This window comes from Solanum stenotomum, chromosome 3 (genome assembly GCF_019186545.1).
Source record: "Solanum stenotomum isolate F172 chromosome 3, ASM1918654v1, whole genome shotgun sequence".
In the NCBI taxonomy this organism is placed as follows: Eukaryota; Viridiplantae; Streptophyta; class Magnoliopsida; order Solanales; family Solanaceae; genus Solanum; species Solanum stenotomum.
Window position 1 is genome coordinate 8520971 of NC_064284.1, and position 24821 is coordinate 8545791.

Sequence of the window (24821 nt, forward strand, 5' to 3'; positions counted from 1 at the left end):
ATAGACCAAAATATCGAGTATTCTGCAAATTCATGGAATACTCAAAAAGAGATCAAATTCAAATCATCTTAATTCGAGAAATACGCTACTAATAACAACCGTCGAATTATGAAGATCAAGTCCAAATCATCCTAGTTCGAGAAATTCACCACTAACAACCCTCGAATTATAGAAATCAAGTCCAAATCATCCTAGTTGAGAAATACGCTACTACGGCTCTCGAATTATAGAAATCAAGTCCAAATCATCCAAGTTCGAGAAATACGCCACTAACAGTCTTCGAATTATGGATAAATCTTATGGGAGAGAAGAATCAATGGATCAACATATTTGTACTCACAATCTTGGTAAATAAATTATGTTTCTTCATATTTTATTTGTGATTGTAATTTATTTTTATCACTTTAAAATTTGTTGCAAACAATAATAATGCGACAATGATATTATTGCTGCAAAATCCTTTATTTAATTTGTTGTAGTGAAAGGGTAACAAACCTTGAAGAAACATTTCAAAATTCAATAAATTTTTGGAATATTCATAAAGAGATCAAGTCATCAAACATTATCTTCATCAAAGTTGTCGTTTGACATTCATAGCAATTAAATATATTTTAATGAGGTTCAAATCATCCTATATTAGAGAACTACACTACTAACAACCCTCAGATATTCATAGAGAAATTCAAAAGAGAAACATAATTATTGTACTCACAAATATCTTCAATAAATCTTTGTTTCATCATATTTTATTTGTGATTGTAATTTATTTTTTATCAATGGAAAACAAACAGATGTGTACTTTATTCATAGTATATATACTACCTAAATAAAATAGGTTTTTTTTCCAATTTAACTGCGTTAAGAGTAGAAGAGTATTATTTTTAATTATATTTTTGAGTTGTAAAGTCATATGAAAATTAGTCAAAGAGCAACCTCACGGCTTCTTTCTTCTCCATCCATTATTTAGTTGCATGACCAATAAAAATCTGACAGATCAGAGAAAGCATTAGCATATAATTTTATATAAAACAAATTAAGGAAGTTCCTAGGAATGACCGAAGAAAGAAAATTAACAAAGTATTATGATTCATTAAATGTGATGCCACTGAAAGGGACGTAATTTAGGGTTTTAATTAAGTAATCCTTTTATTAATTAGTAACGTATGAAATTAAGGTTGACGGGAGCTATAGAAAAGGATTAACGTGGACCAATCAAGAAATGACTAATCTAACGCGCTTAATCTCTCTTTATAATTTGGTAATCACACGTCTTTAATATAATTAACTAATTCATGTATCTATTACAACTATATACTATAAGTATATATTAATCGTTGTATAAGCATGAAAAATACAGATATCAAGCTGTATTCTCATCACTGGAGGAGGGTCAATCAAACAAATTACGTACTAAAAAAAACTGAACTTTTATTTTATTTTATTTTAATTAGAAGTTCGGGTTGCATGGTGCACCTACACTATTTTATTGTGTACATCACATGTTATTAATGGTAGAGCCATTTTCACTAAATGATTTCAATGTTATTTAATATATGGAAAGAAATAATTAATTAAAATTTTGAACTTATATATAGTATAATATAATTTTTTGATGAAAAAAGTGTTCAAATGAATTAGTCTTTGTGCCTCCACGATATCTCACTAGTACAAGTATATGGTAATTCTGCTCTAATTACTAACGGTACTTAGATAGAAAGTAAAAAAAAATTCCCTATGACCTTTTGTAATATTCACCAACTTCACTAATTAACTCATAAATCACACTTTTAATTAACGAAAACATGTGAGGTTTTTTAATAAGGTTTATGTGGAACGCGGAATGGCATATATTGATTTTTAATGTAGTAGTTAGGTAATGAAGATTGGAGGTGAATACAAAATATTACAAGGAGTGATGTATATGAGATTGAGCGAATCATTATTTCATTAATGTGACATTAGTGTTCTTGATTTTGATTTACTTTGAAGCAACCATCTCTCTATTAGACATATATATGACTTTCTCTATCTCTACCAAGTATGGTCGGACGAATCCAGAATTTGAAAACTTTGGATGCACCAATATTACCTTACCTCAAATATGAGCTCTAAGCTAAACTTAAAATAAAAATAATGAAAAATGGCTTTAGCTGAATTCAAACTCTAGTTTCACTACTGATTCCTCTAGCTTGTACCAGCAACACAAGGGAACCAATCCTACCTAACTGCAAAATATCCAAAACATGTTTTATTTCAAGATGGATGATCTTTAAACGGCTGACAATAGCCTTAAACTGGAAGTGGTGTACTAGGACATAACCAGTTTCTTTGTCGTTTGGCATCTAATTTAGAGGGCAATTAATGTTTTTTCTACACGACAACAACCAAATGAACAATCTGAAGACTTTATTGTAATTGATAACAACATTGTCATGTAAACAAACCATGTGCACCATTTTACAAAAACAGTAGTATGATTTAAAATCAGGGGTGGCAAATCTTATATCCAAGCCGGATTCTTCAATGGAGTAACAACAGCCTTCACCTGTAAGTAGTTGTTAAGGCTGTAAATACCCTTTTCCCTGCCCGTGCCACTCATCTTGTACCCTCCAAAAGGAATTCCAGCATCAAATATATCATAGCAGTTAATCCACACCGTTCCAGCTCTCAATCCTCGGGTCAAGGTGTTAGCTGTATCGATGTTCTTTGTGAAAACGCCTGCTGCTAGACCATAGCGAGTGTTGTTTGCTCTCTTTATTACTTCGCCAATATCCCTGGCAATGGAGTTGATAACACAACATTTAGTATGACATCTTTCCTTACAACTTATCATATCATCAAGAACAAAAAGTTATGTCCTTGAAACATGTATTAGATCAGGACTTTCCAGCCAATACCATCAGTTAGAGAAGAACAAGAGCAAGTGACAATAATTATCGGGTTAAACAAAGTTAAATCTCTCGTAGAGTACACTAAAATTTTTAAGTTGAGCAGAATAAAACACTACATAAATGTGCTTAGAGCGAAGCTTTTGTCAAGAATAGCAACTTTCAGCCACAAAAGGGAGCATAATTTTCAAATAACCCTTTTGCAACAATAGGTTCATATCATAACTTACTTGAATTTGAAGACACATTGCACTGGACCAAAAATCTCATCCTGTGCTATCGACATGTCCTCCTGATCCAACCAAGTGTAAATGATCGTGTTAAATTACTTTCTCAAGGAATTTTCAGAAACATTATTTGAGGACTTTAGAGAAGAAGGATATCAAGCATATACCTTGACATTTGAGAACACAGTGGGCTGAATAAAGTAGCCTTTGGAGCCAATTCTATCACCACCACATTCAAGGGTGGCAAAGCTGTCACGGCCTTCTCTTATGTACCTAAGAATCTTCTTAAATTGCTCCGAGTCGATCTATGATGTATATTGTAATGATATTAGCTTCAGAACATGAAACTTCAAGTTATATGCCAAGTCATTAACTAAATTTTGTCACTTAGGAGATAGATACTTTAGAAAATCTTTCGTGGAAGTAGACACTTTAGATTCTTGCACTTCAAGAGCTCATTACCAAATAGAGTTGTCACATGATGAAACAGAAGAAGAGCCTCTCGGGAGGACTATTTTTCACTTAATGATCGAGGAGAGGCAGCAACATACCACACGGTAGTGTGATGAAATTGGGAACAGAACAGATACTTTACAAATCAGTTTAGGGCCCAACTTTAGGTTGGAAAATGCAGAGAAATGTCAATTATGAAAGTTAATAGTTGTGAAAGCAGAACATAAACATAATGGGACAAGAAGAGAGAGAAAAGGAGAGGGAGTACCTGAGGACCTTGTTCAACACCTTTCTTGAAGGGATCACCAACTACACGTCTCATTGCACGTGCCTTTGCCTTCTCTACAAATTCATCATATACTCGTTCATGTACATAGGTACGAGAACCAGCACAACAGCATTGGCCCTACAGACACACAGAACTTTAACCATGTGCTCAATTATGATACTTATTTTTTGAAGAATCGGCCTGACCTGATTAAAGAAGAGTGCAAAATGTGCTAGCTCAACAGCATGATCAATGTCAGCATCCTCACATATAATGAAAGGTGATTTCCCTCCTAGTTCGAGGGTAACTGGTTTCAGATTGCTTTTGGCAGCCAGTTGAAGAACTGTTTGTCCAGTTTCCGTTGATCCAGTGAAAGCAAGCTGAAAGAATTAAAAGGAAAAATGTTAGGGGGGGTTCAAAGTATCAATCAAATATGCATTACATATATTCAGATAAAAATCAAGTCAGATGTCCATCAATCCAGCATAGATGAAGCTCTCTGTTTATCATCTCAGACTAGATGAGCACAGATTCACTAGAAAGATATTTGACTTGCTTATTTGCTTGATCGTTGGCGTTCAAGAAACCCATTCAACAGAAGGGGAAGGTTGGCAAGACTGCTAATGCTTCTTATATGAATTCGACATCATGTATGTAATAAAAAAGTAAGTTAAGTCACCTTCATCTTTTCTTATTCCAGGAAAATATGTAGATGCAAAAACAAAATCATAACTATGAGATCCACATGCTAGATACTATCCAGTTGAGCCGGTGTTAGCTGTTTCCAATTATTGTCAACAAGTTAATCCAGAATAAAGTATGCAAAACATTTAGACCTTTTGACCCATAAGGATCCCACTGTCATCCCAAGTGTAAAATTCCAACCTTATAATCATAGATTGTTCTTTCTATCATAAGTGAAACAGATTGTTAGGTCTCCCAATAAAGCAGAGTCACTCAGAGATCTCTAGAACTCATCTTATAAGCATATCTGTAAATGTTGTATTCACCCTGATTCAACTACAGTATATAATATTGTAAGTTGTAATTAGCTTACAACACGGTCAGTCGGTCACAACATGGTAGTTTCATGATTTAGAAGCACTAGCTGCTCTGACAGTAAAAACAGAAACTATGCCACTGATGCACCAAACTGGATATGTGCATTAGGTAAAATTCATCCTCCACACCATTCAGATATATGTATCGTTATTGCAACTTGCAAAAATGTGGTAAATAATTCAAAAAACAAGAGAAAAGTTTTTTTTCCTCTCCAAGAACAAACAGAGAAGAGTTTTTCATTGACCTTGTCTACATCCATATGACTAGCAAGTGCAGCACCAGCGGTAGGTCCGAAACCAGAAACAATATTTAAAACACCTGGAGGAAGACCAGCCTGTTAAACGTCAAAAACAATATGTCAGATAGATGGAGTGAAGGTCAACGATCCAATTGCTGAGAAATTTATGCAATGTAGGAACTTATGCCTCAGATCTAATATACTGTACATGAACCAACCTCATGGAATAAGTTTGCGACATAAAGAGCAGTCAGTGGAGTTTGTTCTGCAGTCTTCAGGACAATAGTGTTACCGCATGCTAGGGCAGGCCCAACTTTCCAAGCCATCATAAGAAGGGGAAAGTTCCATGGAATTATTTGACCAGCCACACCAATTGGTTCATGTAAAGTTTGTACATGGTGTGGCCCATCAGCTGGTATAGTTAGACCATGAATTTTATCCGCCCAACCTATGTTGTTTTGAGAAAGCAAAAATTCAAAAGTTATGTGCATACACACGAAAGCTTGAACTGTATGAATAACTAGCAAAGTTAGATTAAATTCCTTGTCTGAAATGTGTCATTACCAGCATAATACCGAAATAATCGCACAAAAGAAGGTACTTCAGCTTGGGCAGCCTGCAAATATGGCTTGCCATTATCCCATGTTTCTAAAGCTGCAATCTCATCATTGTGTTTCTCCACCAAATCAGCAAACTTTAGCATTATCCGTGACCTTTCCTGAAGAACCACCCCCACAGAGATAAGGAGGTACGATACAACAGCAAAAAGACCTCTAAAAACTCATACTTAACAAATTGAGCAGCATCAAAGCAAAAGACATAGTAGAGATAAAGACTGATCAAAAGACAGATTAGAGATAAAGCTATCAAGCTTACATAAGCACTCATTTTGGGCCATGGTCCATCATCAAATGCCTTGCGAGCAGCAGCCACAGCGCGATTAACATCTTCGAGATCACCTTCAGCAACATTTGCAATGACTTCTCCAGTTCTTGGATCCAGCGTTGGGAATGTTTTTCCTACAAAATATATACATATCCAAGTTTAATTTCCAGTAGCATAGCTAGTAATAAAAAACCAATAACAAAACTGATGAGTTGAAATTGGTACCAAGCACTTACCAGATGCAGAATCAACAAATTGCCCATTGATTAGAAGCTTGGTGTGATTAACTTGGACAGGTGGAGTGATTAATTCCTCAACAGCTGCAGCTGTACTAAACCTGTTGATGTGCCTTGCCACACCATGGCTTCTTCCTGGTGATTTCAGTTAATTAAAAAACATAAGCTTTTGTACTAATCATTTTGTTTTACTCCATTTGGAGAAATTATTATGCATCAATTTCATAACAGATGTACTAGAAGATGTACCCACAAGCCTCTGTTGCATTAAGTTTCATGGTAAATTGGGACCCAGCATAAAACATGTAAAATATCATGTCCCCTAAAAGTACCCCCATTCAGGAAAAACAGAAGAATTTAATTCTTCAACTACTAGTTTCAGTTTCATCATAACGATGACTAAACAGAAGAGTAGTAGTTCATCAAATGCCCTTTTTATGCTTCAATTAATTCAAGAACCCAGTAATAAAAGCTTAACATGCATAAAGAAAGTAAAAGTTATTCACCCTGCAGAACAAGTACATCTACCTCAAGAACTACCCTTCTTGCCCTTTAGAGATAATCGGAGCCAAACCCAACACTAAAGAACCTATCTTTACCATCATCGCAAAGGTACAGTCTTTAAAAAAGAGTAAAAAAAAAAAGTTGCAAATAGTACAGATTAAAAGAGGAAGCAACCTAGAGAAGCAGAAGCAGAAGGAAGGTGGAGAGAACGAGAGAGTAAAGAAGAAAGTCTACGAGCTGCCATGGATTAGCTGGGTCAAGTTTCCACAAGTTCTTGAATTGTTTATGTTAGTGGGAGTAGTTGTTGATAAATTTAGAGGTGTAAGGATGATGAGTGACCAACTACACTATACTATGTGACAAATGACCTTCATATGAGACAAACGGCATTTATTTGGCCTTGCTTCACCTTTTCTACCATTTTCTTTTTATTCGAGGTTTCATATTTATATTAAAATTTAATTAAATTTTAATTCGCATTAAAAATGTCACATTAGCTATAAATCATAAATCACACTTTATAATTAGAGAAATTCAAATTCAGTACCTTTAAGTTTCTATTTAAGAATGAAATAGTAGCTATTTCACCGCAATCATTACCTTATTGGTACTTTTTCTTCCTTGTTTGAAAGATGCCCTTATCAGTTTACATCTTTTAACTTTTTCTTATTTAAGAGTATTAATTAGCTAGCGTTTGGCCATAAATTTTTAAATATTTTTGATAAATATTATTTGAATGAAATTACACCATGTATTTGGTCATAGTATTTGGAAAAAAAAAAAATATATATATATATATATATATATATATATTTTTTTTAAGAAATATGATTTATATCCATAAGTTTTTAAAACTATCAAAACTAACCATAAATTTGTATTACATAGCGAAATAGAAATATCACGTAATAAGATTCATGACTTCCACAACAGATCAAAAAACATCATTACAGTAAATATTTGCATCGTTAAAAGAGACTAGTACAAATCATGATAATGAAAATACAACTAATATGAATTTGAAAAAGAAGAATAAAACAGAAGGAAATAAATATTGCAATCACTAAAGCACCTTTGCCTTCTCTTCGGGAAGAGTTCAAACTATTCTTTAATATAATCTTTCCACATTCTATGAACAATCTCTTCTCGATGAGCTTGCATTTGCAAATCAGATGTTCGAGCAAAATGAAGCAATGTTATTACCCTAGGTCGATTGTTTGTCATTTTCATCAACAATCATATATATCATCACTTTCATATTCACTAAATATTCCACCACTGCTTTGATATTTACATAAAAAATTATGTAATACAGCGCAAACAACTACTATTTTCACTTGCATGTCACATTCATAGTTGTTCATGCCTTGTTGTAGCTAGTATTTTGAATCTACTTTTTCACGCACCAAAAGTTCTTTCAATTACATTGCGCAGAGAGGCATGTCTATAGTTAAATAGCTCTTTTCTATTCTTAGACGCTCTTTCACTTCCTCAGTAGTCCTGTAAATGATAGCGCATTCCTTTGTATGGAGCTAGAAATCCTCTTGTGTTCCGAAGACCAACATCAACAGTGTAATATTTTTCTACCAAAATAAAATAAATGCAATTCATGTTTTATTTAGTAATGTTGATTTAACATAATCATATTAATAGCTAGTGCATTAAGACTAACTGTAACAAAGGAGTGTATGAAATCAGAAGAATGCAAGTAGAAGGAAACATTGTGCATCATCACCTGGAGAATCCATACATGATGCAACAACCTAAGACTAGAAACGTTTTTGGCAGTTCAGTAGAGAGAAGAAACATGCATAGTTCATGTATGCTCTTTATAATAGAAAAGTTTATTAATTGAGTTAGTTGGCAGATGGAGAGTTAATTGAGTAATTGGTTGGTGTTAATAAATAGAGTGTTTTTGTAAAAGATAAAAGTTTGGTGTAAAATTTAAATTTTTAAAACTTTTCAAATAATGAGATTTGTCTCAAATACTAGAAAAAACTTGTATTTGGGAATTTGGGTTATTTGCCAAAAAAGTTTACCAAATAATGAAAAAGTGTATGGACAAACAATATTTGCCAAAATTTATTTATGGCCAAACGGGACCTTATTTGTGCATCTTTACTTTGTTTTGTAAAAAGTATCTTGACATTGCAAGAAGCTATAATAACTTTATTTTCAATTCAATGAATTAAATTCTTAAAAAGGTACAAAAAATATTCAAATCTATAGCAAAAAGGCTACTTAAAATTTAAAAATATCTATACATTATTATACTTTTAGTTTTTTTTTCTGCTCATCAATGTGTCTGGTCTTTATTTTTATACATTAATTTAAATTTATGTTAAAAAGAACTTTACTTTTAGGAAATAGTGTCCTAAATGATTAGTGTGTTACTGTATGATTTAATTTAATTAATCACTAATCTTCTCAGAAACGTTGTTAAACATTTTTTTTCAACATCATCATGGTGCATTATGGAACAATTCCTTCACTTATTTAATAATAATAATAATAATAATAAATAAATAAATAAAGTAATAATAATAATAATAATAATAGACCATTCAACATTTTGCATGTGTTGCTTTCAAAGGCTGGGCAAGCACTAAAATTTTGTTTTACACGTTCCGGCCAAGAAAATATCACTCCCAATTATTTGTCTTTTTGCTACCCAATAAGAAAATGTATAGATGATTATAAAAACAAGAAGATAATATATAGGGGTCCATATCTTGATTAGAATAACGCCCATTTCTTGACTAGTAAAAGTTAAAATCGATGATTATCCAAAAAAATCTAAAGCATATTTATGTCAAAAATCGCTTTGAATTATTATTTTATTTAAACTTATATATATGCTGAATTTTTTTTTTGACACTGTGTGACAAATGATACATATGAGCCATATGACATTGTGGGTATTTGGATTTTGGCCTCATGCAGTCATTAACTTTATTAAGATACCTCATCAGTTTACCTCTTTAACTTTATTTTTATTTATTTAATACTTTCTGTTGGGTTTTAAAAGGTGTGAATGGAAAATGAAGAGTTGCGACTTTTGGGATTTCCTCTCATTTTAAGAAAAAGTTGCGACTATTATGAAGAGTTGTGACTTTTATCAAAAGTTGTGACTTTTATGAAAAGTTGCGACTTTTATAAAAGGTGGTGACCTTTCCGAAAGATTGTGACTTTTCAAAGGTTTGTGACCTTTCCGGTAAGGCACAATAAGAACCTTTTCACACTATCCTTTGTTTTCTATAAATTGAGGGATTTCCTCTAATTTTAAGAACGAATTTCTGAACTTCTTCTTCTACTACTAAATCTAGTATTCCAAGTGTACTTTACTGCCGTTGAGTGGCTCGCTGACAGCAGCGTTTTGGGTATCAATACACTGGTGATTGAGATCATTCTATCCTGGGAGGACATATTCCAAATCAAACCTCGGATACTAGAGGGGAATAATTTCCTTAAGGGGACACTGTGCATTTAGTGGACTTGATTTTCTTTCTGTTTTTCCAGATTCTGGTATATGTTACAGATTCTAGATTTGTGAATTAATTTGTGTTCTTCTGTTCTTCACTGGTTTATTAAACTTTGGTAACTTCGTGTTTCTGCAAAGTTTATTGGAATCAGTAAGATTCTTTAAACACAAATTGACAACAATTCTTCTTTAAGGAAAAAATATTTCGTATATTTTATCTAATTTGTTTCTGATTCTAGTTTCTCTACTAGTTTTAATTTTCTAGTTGTGAAATGTTCTTAAACTTTATTGTGTCTTACCAAGTTCTTCAAAGTTTTGTTCTAAGTATTTTAGGAATACAAGATGAACAACACTTTCTCCGTCTATTTTCACTTTGTTCATTTTATAAAAATTTATAAGCAAATACAACTTTATACTATATTCAACATCATAAATTCTAATATATATAATCTATAACAAAAATATTACTTTAGAATTATAAGATTTAAGAATATTTAAACATTACATACATTTTCTAATTTCATATCATGGCAAATATATATAAACAAGTTATTTTGAAATTAATTATTTTTGAGATAAGTTATTTTATCATGTATATTCCTATGATAAAACTAATGAGATAAATATTCCAGAGACTATTTAATATTGCCAACAAAATATGAAATAAAATAATCCTTATATTTTATACTAAAATTAATATACCTTACATCCTACGCCAAATATCAATCATTAATGTGTCTACTTTTTATTTGTAATTTGATTAATTTAAATTTATGTGTAAAAAAAATTACTTTTAGAATAAGCGTCCTAAATGATCCATGCGTTTACTATACGATTTAATTGAATTGGTCACAAATCTTGTAGGAAAATTTTTTCAACACCATCATGATTCATGATGCATTATTAAACGACTAGTCCTTCACTTATTTAATAATAATAATAATAACAACCAAAACAAAAATGCAAAATACAAAAAAGTACCGTCCCAAAATAATTGGTCGGTCCATTTCCATGAGCATTTTGGCTCCCTCTCCATTCTTGGCAGCGATTGAGTCACTCATGAGTATTCAAGGCACGTGTTGCTTTGAAAGGCTCCACACTGCACTTAAATTTGTCTTACCCCCCAAGAAAAAATAGATTTTATATGTTTTTTACCCTAATAAAATGGGTTCCCATTTCTTGACCTAGACTAGTAAAGTCAAAATTGGCGATTATCCAAAAATCTAAACATATTTCAAATTCAAAAAAAAAAAAAACTTTAAACTATGAACTTTAGACATTTCGTATAAATTAAATTTATATATGTGTGATTTGTGAATTTCAATTTCTGATTTTGAAAATAAAAAACACCATTTGGAATTTAATTCATTGTATTAAGATATAATAATTTTTAAAAATTATGATATCAGATTTCCATGTAAAATTTATATATTGTGAGAGGCTACAAATGAATTTAATTAAATAATATAAAAAATTAAATTGTCATTTGAATAAATCTTAAACCTCCACTATTCCTAATATTGACTATCCAAAGGTTTAGGGATATTGTGATTAAAGTAATATTAATGTAGTAAAAAGAAGTCCCCAATTGAAACAATAAATAATAGTAATAAATATGGATAGTTCAGCTAAATTATTCTTTTAGTTACTTAATATTTTAAAAAATATATATATATAAAAATAAAATATGACAAGTCAAACAAACATATCGGAGGGAGTATAAATTCTGACATTTAGACATTTCGTTAACTTTTTTCGAAATATCATGTTGTATACTGACAATTGAGGGATAATTAACGTGTTAGACTTCTCAGTAGGGTGGACATAGTATGGTATTGTACTATATTTAAAAATTTTAATATCGTAATTTGATTTTTAAAAATATTATAATATTATTATATTAATTTAATTTGGTATGATTTGGTATATTAAAATTAGATTTGCATATTTTACGATATGGTAAATTGATAATCATAATTTGTTCAATTTTGACTAATATATACTCGTTTAATAGAATATTATGTCTTCGACAATCAAAAAAAGTCTCAATTATATCATACTAACTCATTACAGATATATAAATATATATGCAAAATAAAGTACAAACAACTCCTTTTGTTAATCAATTACAATTCAAATACATTTCAATCAAAATAAAGTAATCAAAATTTTAACTTTTAAACATCTAATTTATACTAATACTAGGTTGCATATTTGTTTATGTAACTAGGAATTTCAATATGATATTTGATATTTCGATATGTTATATCTAAATATCAAATACCGTATCGAATATCGAAAAAATTTAAAATATATACCATTTATCACACTAAATATCATAATATCAAAATCACAATATTAAAATTTTGATATAATATGATATTTCAATATACACCCTTACTTCTTAGCCTTTATCATAACTTGACTTTTATTTCATAATAATTAATAATGTGCCGACATTTTCGGGGAAACGAAAGATCTTGGTTTATTTTTTTGGCATAGCTTACTTTGCCACTACAATCAAATTTTATTTCAACTTTTCTTAAAAAAGAAAAGTAATCCACATCAATTTTTCACTTTCAAATATTGCATAAATCATCTCTCTCACACACACACACATATATATATATATAACATAGAATACGTGTTGAATGATTATTGATTAATAACACAAAAAGGAAAGAAAAATTACCATATGATGCAAAAAGCTAACTCAAAGTTCAGGGAGTAATCCATGCTAGCATTATCAAGCAAATCGCAATTGAGCTCTTTTATGAGGGGTGGTCATAAATATTATAAAATTAAAAAATTGAACCGAATTAATTTAATTCTTTGATTTTGATTTTTTGATTTTTTAATTCGGTGTTAATATTATTTTTTTTAAAATTTGATTTTTTGATTTGGTATTTGATGTAAGGATCTCAAAATTTTGATGTAACTGAACTTTTATTAAAAAATTAAAATATAATATTAGAGTCTAGAGATATGTGAATTTACTTTCCTAGACCAACATATTATATAACCGTTCAATTTCTGAAAGCAACTGAATTTTGTTTGTTTAGTATGGGGTAATTTTTTTGGTTTTAATTTGGTTCTTTGATTTTGATTTGTTATAAGTTTTTTTTTTAAAAAAGAAAATGGTCAAATGCCCCTCCAATCTATTATCGGATTTTCAACTATGCACTTAAACTTTACGGGAGTCCTATCACCCTCTCAAACTATTTAAAACTGAAATTATCATCACCCTAAACGCTTATGTGGCAAAGTGTATTTCACTCTTCTTGGGAGAGTGAGCACTAGTGAACTTTTATTTTTAATATTTCTTTCTTCCTCGTTACAACATAGACTTTTCCACCACTCACCATCTCTTAATCTACCGTCACTATTTTCTCCATCGTCACCGTTACTATCATCTCCACATAATTGACAATGAAATTTTAGTATTCCTCTTGATTCTTGAATTTTTGTTTTTCAATTTGTGCATGAAATTAGAAAATTTTGAAAATCAATTCCTTATTGATATTATTGGAGTTGTTAATCATCACTTTACATGCCAACCCACAAGGCCGATTGGTTTGAAAATTCATATCTTGATTATTCGATGCCTCAATTTGACAATTTTATTTCAAACCCATAAAGAATTTTGGATTTTCGACGAAATTCATATTTGATTTTGAGAATGAAATATTGGATAGATCAATGTCGCATTGTTATGGATACATAGCCTCAATTTGATCAATTTTACATATAATTCCATAAAAATTAGCTAGTATCAATCAAATAGTGTATGAAACATATATAAATCAAAAAATTTGCTAGCCTTTTCCTCTTCAAAACTGTCATTGCTACCGCCCATTGGCGATAGCAGCTAGCTGGTAATTTTGTGATGAAATTGTGTGACATTTTTTTTAAAAATGAATTCAGATCTAATGATTTCGGAAGATAGTTAGAACAAATTGTTTAGAGTTCCACCAAAAAGATATGAAATAATTTATGGGTATTTGTAATGAAAGAAAAGAAGCACTAATAATTGAGGTTTTTTGATATGTCAAAAGATTTAGGACTTGGTAATGTTGGTGGAAAGACTTTTGTTGAAAGAAAAAAACGGTGAAAGCATTAATTTCTGCTTGCAGCGAAGGAAAAAAATGGTGAAAAGATTTTGGTGTTGGAAGGGAAGATGAAAATATAGAGGAAAAAGGTAAAAATAATAGTTTTTTAAGAAATTCACGTGTTAAACGCATGGGTTTCACCCGTTAATATAAATGTGGTTGTTGCTTTTTAAGGGTGTAATAATTTCAGTTTTAAACAGTTTAGGGGGTGATAGGATACCCGTAAAGTCGGAGTGTGTAGTTGAAAATCTGGTAATAGATTTTTTTTGGGGGGGGGGGGGGTGACCATTTTCTCTTTAAAAAAATAAAGAAGAGTTGAATTTTATAGTCTTAAATTAAAGATAAGTAGAGTATAAACTACTTTTTATTTACGTGATTTTACACAAGCCACGTTGAAAATTAAAATTAAATAATTGTCAAGAAATAAAAAAAAGTATTTAATAAAAAAAACAAAGTAAAAAAAGTGAGAAAAAAAATTGAAATAAATAAAATATTATTTATGTTTTTGTTACTTATTGGGAAAAGAGTTCGAAAAATACTCCAACTTTGACCGAAATTGCTGTTACGATACCAAGCATTATGGAGGACCTTTTACCCCTGCACTATTTAGTAGTGTATTTTAAAGGTATACACATGCCCACGTGGATACATTACTATTTATAATTATGCAATATTTATGATGTCACGTATGCACATATATACCTTTAAAATACACTATTAAATAGTGCAGGGGGTAAAAGGTTCTTTTCAAAGTTTGATATCATTACAATAATTTCGATCAAAATTTGGATATATTTCAAACTTTTTCCCCCGCTTATATCACCCAATGAACATGGAAAGTTGTTTTTTTCATTAATAATTTTGTTATCCTAAAAGTTAAAAACCGTATCATTTCATTTAGTAGCGACATTAATTGTCTTCTATAATTCAAAAACACGCCCCATGTATATAATTTTGAATTTTGAGTTGTGAATTAAAAAGTTCTTTTTAAAAAATAAATACTCTCTGTTTATTTTTACTTGTCACTTATTCCTAAAATATATTTTTATTTTTATTTGTCATTTTGCCATATTAAATACTTATTTTTCAAAACATCATTTAATAAGGTATAGTTTGATAAAATACCTATATAAATAATTATTTTCTTAATAAATATGACAAGTCAAAAGTAAACGAATGAAGTAAAATATTGAACGATATTGAGTTGAATTTAGAAATATTTAAAGCTGAAGTTGACAAAACATGCTTCAGAATTCATAACAACTTTTATTTATCCAATTTGTTTCAAACTCTTTCATACTTAATTAAAGGTATCAAATTCTAGTCTATACAAATATGAAATAACCTTGGTAGAGGGTTCGAGTAGGAGTATTCAAAATCAAACTGTAACCGATAGGCCAACAATAATGGCTTATTAGTATTGTGTTATCAGATAAACGGATAGTAAATAATTAAAACTTTATAATTAATGGCTTATCAATGTGGGAATAAATTACTCAATTTCCTTATTGAATAAACCATTTAGCCTTTAAAAAATACCATACTTACACTCTTACTCTAGATATATAAACTAATAAAGAACATATACTACTAACCCTAAAGGCCTAAAGTCTCATTTAATATTTTACCATAATATATAATTATATACTGTTAGCCCTAAATTGAAAACAATTTAATTTTATATTGTATTTATTATTATATTACTATTAACTCTAATAGTAATATTCTTCTTAGACCCTTCTTGTTCAATCTTGCTCTCTGTTTTGGAATTGAGCTACTCAATTACATAAGTCTCAAACTTGATTGCTAATCTCATACACCACTTAAATTTATCAAGTTTTTAAAATTGTATACTATTACAATGCCTTCGATCGGCGATCGTTCAACGGACTATTTTTACAATGTTTGTCAAATGAAGAAGCTCAATAAGCCTTGCAAGAAGTACATGCTTTACTAATAGGGAATAGTCTGATAATTGTTAATCCGTTATCAAATAAATCAATATCAAATTAATTAGCTAAAAGATTAATATATTTTAAAATCAATAACTAATAAATCAATCCGTCAAATAAAATTATTCAGCTAATCCATCCTATAAGCAGCCTAGGTTCAAGTCTCCGGCTCCTACTCGGATATAGACATGGGGCGGAGAAAAAAATATTCGGCGAAGCACTAGCAAGAAAAGAGCAGTAAAAATCGCATTAAGCTTTCCAATTCATCATTCCAACAAGTCATGGGTGTTGAGAAGAGAGCTACAGCAACTGTGAGGGTCTCAAATATACCCCAATCTGCTATAGCTAAAGATCTTTTCGACTTCTTCGACTCTTTAATCGGCAAAGGATCAGTTTTTGCCTGTGATATTTTCTCTGAGCATAAGAATTGGAAATCGAGAGGCCATGGTAGAGTTCAATTCGAAACATTGCAAGACAAATTACACTGTTTATCACTGTCGGAGCAAGGGAACCTACTCTTTAAAGGGCACCAACTCTCACTGGTCTCGTCTTTCGATGATATCATTGCAAGGCCCGTTGAACCTAAGTGCAGATTCCAGGACGGAATCTTGCATACTGGGTTACTGGTCAAGAATGATGTTATGCAGGTTTTGGAGACTTGGGAAGATGTGAAAACGTTGATCATGCCGGAAAGGAAGTGTCTTGAGTTCTGGGTTAGTCATGCTGAGGAGTGTTATAGGTTGGAAGTACAGTTTGGCGACGTCGCCGAGGCTACTGTGTGCTCTTTGGAAAACCAAAAATCCGCACTTCTTCTGAAGGTTTGATTTTTCTGCTACCCATCTTTAAATTTTTAGTTATATTTACATTTAGGGCTTGGAATATGTTGTGAGTTGTGTGTGTGCGCGCGTGTTTAGACTTCATATAATAGTGATACAATTTCAAGGTTGAAGAAGAAAATATAAATGGTAGAGTAAAAGCTCAGCTGTAGAAACTAAGGGTAAGAGCTGTTTATAGCACTGCAAATGGATTTTCAATGATATAAGTAAGAATAAATAGGCAAGTAGCACGATTTCGAAAGCATGCTCAGCTGAACTCACACAGTCACTAATTCACAGGGATGGAGTCTCAATGGAAAGAGGATCAATTAGATTAATGCTTAATAGAACTTCTAATGTAAAACTTATTCGGAACAAATGTGTTAACTTCCCAGACTTATAACAAACTGAGTTTACTTAATGAACCCCTACACTCACTTATGCTAGCTGAACATTAGTCAAAACCTCCTGCTTCCAGTTCCAATTGTAATTTGTATCAAGTAACCCCAAAGCGTATTATATGCTTTAGTAAGGATGCAAGGATAACCTTTACAAAGTGGCCTATAAAAAAAATAACGTTTTCTTCATCACTTGCAGTTGCACATTTTCTTTTTGGTAAATCTCCAATTTGAAGGAGAAGGACATTCTTGGTTGTCTATGCTATGAAAAATCATTCATAAGTTAAACTAAGCTGCAAAATTCATGCAGATTGTGAGCTGCACAATTTTTGGGGAAGATGTAATCTATGCTTGTTCTGTTAACACATGCATATTATGTTGTAGCTTGTTTCACTTTCACTATAGAAAGAAGTTGGTAGGACATTTTTGGACTTTTAGTTACATTAAAACGTCAAGGATATTATATAGTGCAAGTGAAAAAAAAGGATATTATATAGAAAGTCAGAGGTAAAACTTTGAAGGAGGAATCAGTACTCCTTATCAAAAAAAAAAAAAAAAGAAAAAAAAAGGAAGAGGAACCAGTGCTGTTCAGCACTTTCCTTCTGTGTTGAATTGAGGGAATCAGTTTTCTTCTGATCTTTTATGAAACTTGTTTACCAATTATACATTTTACACAGTTTGTATGGTTTCTGAGTTGTTAGATGATCCTACCAAAGTCTTGCGGCAGTTATGACTAATGAACATGAGGATTCTGAAGTCCTTAGGATGCAAGATCAGTAAAAGCCTCTGTTTAAAAATTGAAAAGGTTGGGAAGGATGTTATGGTCCCCGGTTATGGATCTAGTTATGGGACGCTGCAAGATAAAATCTGAAGTTTTCTGTTTTCTACCTATGGTGCTGATTGCGATCTCTTGAGTTTGAAGTACTCAAAAACTTGACTAATTCTCTGCTTATCATTTCACTAAATACAAATAACATTAAATACAACACTGGTGGATTAACCACCCATCTGAAAACACGGAAGTAACTTCCTACTACAACTGAAATGAGAAAGTGGAGAAATAACCTCCTTACTGCAACAACTGCTACACAAAAATAGGAAAAACAAGTAACTAAAAAGCTGTAGTAATCTACTGCAAATAGAAATAAAAAATAAAAAACTTTATTTCCTTAAATCTTCCATGTGTAAAACATTGGTAGACTAAAAGGAGTGCTAACATTACTCCCGTCTTCAAATCGTGCTTTCCCTCAAGCGCTAAGTGTGGAAAATATTAGTAGTTCCCCCTTTTCTAACAAATTCTTCCTCATTGTATATAGAGTCAATCCAGAAAAACTTCTTGCACTGATGACCTCGAGTGAATGGTTCATCATAGTTGAAACAAAATCCCTTAAGTCGCCTTTCCTCCATTTCAGATCTGGTCAGTTTCTTCACAAATCTGACATATTGTTGAGGTGAAAAATCTATTGTCTTTGATGTGCAAGCATCTAACAATTGCGAACAAATGAGTTGTTCCTTGCGCTCATAAAATCGGGATAAACTCATCGCCATAGCCAAATCTGGAGGATTATGCAACTCAACCTCAATTGCTATATAATCAGTAAGACCGCTGATACAAAGTTCAATTTTTTGTGACTGTGAGTGTACCAGCCCGCGAAATTAACTGCTCAAATGTTTCTTGGTAATCTGCCACAGACCCGATCTGGCGTAGCTTAGCCAATTCTCCCAATTTTTTACTTCTGATTGGTGGCCCAAAACGAAGATTACAATGACGTTTGAAGTCATCCCAAGACAGTTGAGGCAGTTCAGTCTCTAGTTGAAGAAACCAAAGTTGTGCATTGCCCTCCAAATGAAAAGAAGCAAGTCCAACCATTTCTTCTTCCCGAGTTTGTTGGTGTCGAAAGAAGTGTTCACATCTGTTCAACCAACCCAAAGGGTCCTCTTGACCATTAAATCGTGGAAAATCCAACTTTGTATGTCGAGGAATGATGAAACTTCCTCATACTTCTGATCCTGACCCTCCTGCCACTCTATTTTTACCCTTCCAACCACGATTCTGACTAATATGTTCAGTTGAATCAGAATCGACCTTCGAATTGCTAAATCCTTTGTGAGTGCATCTAAGCGAGCATTTATTGCTTCCTGTCTCGCTATATTGGCTACACGTTCTTCTTGAAACAAGTTCACTAATTGTGCCAGTTGATGTTGAATTTGATCTCCTATAGCAGCCGTCTCTGATACCAAGTTGTTATGGTCCCCGGTTATGGATCTAGTTATGGGACGCTGCAAGATAAAATCTGAAGTTTTCTATTTTCTACCTATGGTGCTGGTTCGTTAATAGAGAACCTGCTATCTCTTGAGTTTGAAGTACTCAAAAACTTGACTAATTTTCTGCTTATCATTTCACTAAATACAAATAACATTAAATACAACATTGGTGGATTAACCACCCATCTGAAAACAAGGAAGTAACTTCCTACTACAACTGAAATGAGAAAGTGGAGAAATAACCTCCTTACTGCAACAACTGCTACACAAAAATAGGAAAAACAAGTAACTAAAAAGCTGGAGTAATCTACTGCAAATAGAAATAAAAAATAAAAAACTTTATTTCCTTAAATCTTCCATGTGTAAAACATTGGTAGACTAAAAGTGGTTCTAACAAAGGATCAGTAGAAGTCTTAACAAACTTTGGGGATATTAAGGCTATTTTCATGGCAGGTTAAGTTAGATGGGATTGTGCATGTGTCATGGTGCTTTTGTCTCTATTTGGTCTAAGAGCACATTTGTTATGCATTGACTAGTCTCTGACTTACAAAGAAGTCTGAATTTAATTTCTTCCACTACTCATTAGAACAAAGGGATAACTGTTTTTTGTATTGATTTATGTGATACATGCAATAGAAAACAACGATAGATAACATCCTATCCCGGTTGATTACTTTATAAAAAGATATACCTATGATATTACCTTGAAAAGAGAAACAAAAATTCGGAAGAGAAGTGAAATCCTCTGAAGGTTATGGACTAACATTATGCTGAAATGAAATGTTGGCATTGCTGAAATTTTTCATCCTTTAACCTTTATTTCTGAGGCAAAAACTGTTCTTGGGGAATTCATACCTTTCTTCTTCTTCTTCTTTTTTTCTCGAAAAGATGGAACATTTATGTCCTTCCAATATGTAATATATCTTGATTGGTTAGAGTCAACTTTACAATCTTTTATAAATATCTATTTAAAAAAAGAAACGAACCAAGGTGTTCTTTTTCATTTCAGTGATTTTTTTTGCTTTCAGCTAAAACATGCACCAAAGCTATACCAAAGAGTTTCTGGACCTGCTGTTGCTTCCAAGTTCAGTGCTGACAGGTATCATATCTGCAAGGAAGATTGTGAGTTCCTTTGGGTTCGCACAACTGATTTTTCCAACATAAAGTCTATCGGATGTTCATCCTCTCTTTGCTGGGAAACTGAAGACGGATGGTTAAGTTCAGATTTGCTTTCTAGTTTGCCATGTTGCAACAAGGATGTGATAGATCTAGATCTGGATAAAGTAGGAGATATTTATTCTGGTTCTGAATTTGTTCCCCTTGTGACGATCCCATCAGATCTGAAGCTACCTTATGAAATCCTTTTCCAGCTTAATTCCCTCGTACAGACTAAAAAAATTAGTCTTGGTGCTGTTAATCCAGATCTCATCGAAGTTCTTAGCAAATTAGAATTGGACACTGCAATGATGATCCTTCAGAAAATGCATAAGTTGCAGTCAACCTGTTTCGAGCCCTTGACATTCATCAAGACACGCTTGCATGTTTTGGGTAAAAACAATAAGAACCAGCTTTCATCATCTTACAGCAGGTTAGTGAATCATAGCATGATGAGTGTTCACAGAGTCTTGGTAACACCATCAAAGATTTATTGCCTGGGTCCAGAGCTTGAAACCTCCAATTACATTGTGAAGAACTTTGCAGAACATGCTTCTGATTTCTTGAGAGTAACTTTTGTAGAGGAGGATTGGGGTAAACTTTTTCCTAATGCCGTTTCTATGAGTGTTGAACAAGGTATCTTTGCAAAGCCTTACAGAACTAAAATCTATCATCGGATTTTGTCTATCCTTCGAGAAGGAATTGTTATTGGAACTAAAAGATTCCTTTTCCTGGCATTCTCGGCCAGTCAGCTTCGCTCAAATTCAGTTTGGATGTTTGCTTCTAATGAATATGTCAAGGCAGAAGATATCAGAGAGTGGATGGGGTGCTTCAACAAGATTCGTAGTATCTCGAAATGCGCTGCAAGGATGGGTCAATTGTTTAGCACCTCTATTCAAACAATGGAGGTTCAATTGCAGCATGTTGAGATTCTTCCAGATATTGAAGTGACCTCTGATGGTGTTAGTTATTGCTTCTCAGATGGTATTGGAAAGATTTCCCAAGCTTTTGCCAGACAAGTTGCTCAGAAATGTGGATTGAATCATACCCCATCAGCATTTCAAATAAGATATGGTGGTTATAAAGGTGTGATAGCTGTTGACCGCAATTCCTTTCGAAAGCTATCTCTTCGTGGCAGTATGCTCAAATTTGAATCAAAGAACAGGATGCTTAATATTACCAAGTGGAGTGATGCAATGCCTTGCTATCTGAATCGGGAGATTGCTATCCTTTTATGTACTTTGGGAGTTGAGGATAAAGCTTTAGAAGACCTGCTAGATAATCATCTTCGTCTTCTGGGCAAGATGTTGACCACTAATGAGGCAGCTTTAGATGTTTTGGAGAGCATGGGTGGTGGTGACGTAAAAAAAATCTTAATGAGGATGTTGCTCCAAGGATACGCACCCAATCGGGAGCCTTATCTCTCGATGATGCTTCAGTCACATTTTGAGAATCAGATTTCAGACCTAAGAAGTAGGTGTCGTATATTCATTCCAAAAGGTCGAATTCTAGTAGGATGCCTAGATGAAACAGGTATATTGAAGTATGGCCAGGTTTATGTACGAATAACCATGACTAAGGCTGAGCTACAAAATGGTCAGCAAAATTTCTTCCAGAAGGTGGATGAAACAACTGCAGTAGTAAGAGGTAAGGTTGTAGTCACAAAAAATCCTTGTCTTCATCCTGGAGATGTAAGAGTACTTGAGGCTGTGTATGAGGTGACATTAGAGGAGAAGACCTGGGTGGATTGCATTATTTTTCCTCAGAATGGAGAAAGGTAGAGTTTAACTGTTACATATATGTGATATTTTAGCAGAAAATATTCAGTATACGATATTCTGTGGAACTTTTCATATCCCAACTATTTTACTTAATTTGACTTGTCTACCATATACTGTTCTTTCCCTTGGTCTTCATGAAGACTGATAAAGAAGTTTTTTTGCAAAGTTTTGGATTCTTAAAACTAGGACATGACTGAAAGTAAGTGGTTAGTGCCAATAGGTTCTATTAATTGTTTTTCGATAAGTACTAATAGCCTACCCCTACTACCTTGGGATTGAGGTGTAGTACTTGTAATAGGTATTAAAAAGTTCTAGTAATTGCACTAAATATAATATCTTCTTTCGCTAGAGGTTCATGTCTTTTTGTCTTAAATAATTTAATCATGAAGTTTTAGCATGTGTGAGAGGTATGAAGAGAGAGTTGGCTTAGTCTTGCCTTCTTGGAGCAGAGATCTGCTTTCCACATTTTCCCTTTCTAAACTTATTATATATATATATATATATATATATATATTGTACTTCCACACCCCTCCTCCTCAATCCCTCAAAGGGAAAAAATAATAATAATAACAACTATAATAATAGATCAAAAAAGACTGTTCTCGAATCTAGAACTTTAAAACTTTCTTCGTACTGCTCAAAGGAAATTAAATGTTCTTTAGTACTCAAAAGTACTGAATCTTCATGTGCAGGCCTCATCCAAATGAATGTTCTGGTGGTGATCTTGATGGAGATCTTTATTTCATATGCTGGGATGAAAGTCTCATTCCTCATCAAACAGTGACACCCATGGACTACACTGGGAGAAGACCTCGTATAATGGATCATGAAGTCACTCTAGAGGTAGCTTGAGCTATTTCTTCCATGAATCAAGAATTTTTTTTTTCTGAAAACCTCTTGTTTCTTTCCCTGATTTTTTGCAGGAAATTCAGAGATTTTTTGTTGATTACATGATTAGCGATACTCTAGGTGCGATCTCTACTGCACATTTGGTTCATGCAGATCGTGAACCAGATAAAGCTCTGAATTCAAAATGCCTCCAGTTAGCAACCCTTCATTCAATGGCTGTGGATTTTGCAAAAACTGGAGCTGCAGCTGAGATGCCCAGGTTTTTAAAACCAAGAGAGTTCCCCGATTTCATGGAGAGGTGGGACAAACCCATGTACATTTCTGAAGGGGTACTAGGGAAGCTTTATCGTGGTGTTATCAAGTCTTATATTCGTAGGAACTCAGATGACCTTTCTACTGATAGAGCTATCCAGGATGCTTATGATCATGACCTTCTGGTTGAAGGTTACGAGGCCTTCATTGAAACTGCTAAAACTCACAAAGAAATGTACTTGGATAGCATGAACAGCTTACTCAACTACTATGGAGCAGAGAAAGAGGTTGAGATACTGACAGGCAATTTGCGCCAGAAGTCTGTGTATCTGCAGCGGGACAACAGGAGGTACTTTGAACTAAAAGATCGAATCTTGGTTTCTGCCAAAAGCTTACACAAGGAGGTCAAAGGGTGGTTCTCTGGTTGCTGCGCGGAGGATGATCATCAGAAATTGGCTTCAGCATGGTATCATGTCACTTATCATCCTAGTTACTGCCACGAAAGTGCTAATTGTCTGGGCTTTCCCTGGGTAGTTGGTGACATTTTGCTGAATATAAAATCGCATAATACCAGAAAAACCACCCCCTAGTGTTCAACATTGAAAGCAACTTTGTTGTTTGATCCTGCCTTATCCAAGAAAATGTGTAATCCATGTGCTTAATGTAAAACTTAAACTCTCTTGTCAGGAGTGCTATCTGTTGTCGATCACTGTGAATAAAATCCTGATTCCTTACCTATTGCTTTGTAACCATGGCTGGTGTCTTCATACAAAATTAGTCTTAATTTCCTCAAGATATTCGAATACATCCGAGCTAGTGCATGACCCCTTTTTTTTTCTTTCTAATGCCAGTAATGTTCGGACCAGCTTATGTACATTTCTAACGGTTGTGTGAAAATAATTGAAGCTAGTATTTGTCTTTTTCTTTCATTACTGCAAAGAAGCAAATGTAAGTCCCCTATGTCACAGCCAAGTGGCCACCACTTACCCAGGTTCCAATAATT

General features: G+C 32.9%; 2 protein-coding genes across 2 annotated transcripts; one reads left to right on the forward strand and one right to left on the reverse strand.

Moving 5' to 3' along the window:
- Positions 1-2389: 2389 nt before the first annotated feature.
- LOC125860893 (benzaldehyde dehydrogenase, mitochondrial-like) lies at positions 2390-7173 on the reverse strand. Its single transcript, XM_049540936.1, has 11 exons — positions 6936-7173; positions 6258-6392; positions 6013-6155; positions 5701-5854; positions 5355-5584; positions 5143-5232; positions 4043-4216; positions 3837-3974; positions 3283-3420; positions 3119-3180; positions 2390-2774 (listed from the first exon to the last, which is right to left on the reverse strand). Exons 1-11 carry the CDS (start codon positions 7003-7005, stop codon positions 2501-2503), a joined length of 1608 nt encoding a protein of 535 aa, XP_049396893.1. The 5' UTR covers positions 7006-7173; the 3' UTR covers positions 2390-2500.
- Positions 7174-16466: 9293 nt separating this feature from the next.
- Positions 16467-24554, forward strand: LOC125860885 (RNA-dependent RNA polymerase 2). The gene is made up of 4 exons (XM_049540923.1): positions 16467-17121; positions 20810-22713; positions 23410-23560; positions 23641-24554. The coding sequence occupies exons 1-4, from the start codon at positions 16585-16587 to the stop codon at positions 24406-24408; spliced, it is 3360 nt and encodes a 1119-aa protein (XP_049396880.1). The 5' UTR covers positions 16467-16584; the 3' UTR covers positions 24409-24554.
- The last annotated feature ends 267 nt before the right edge of the window (positions 24555-24821 follow it).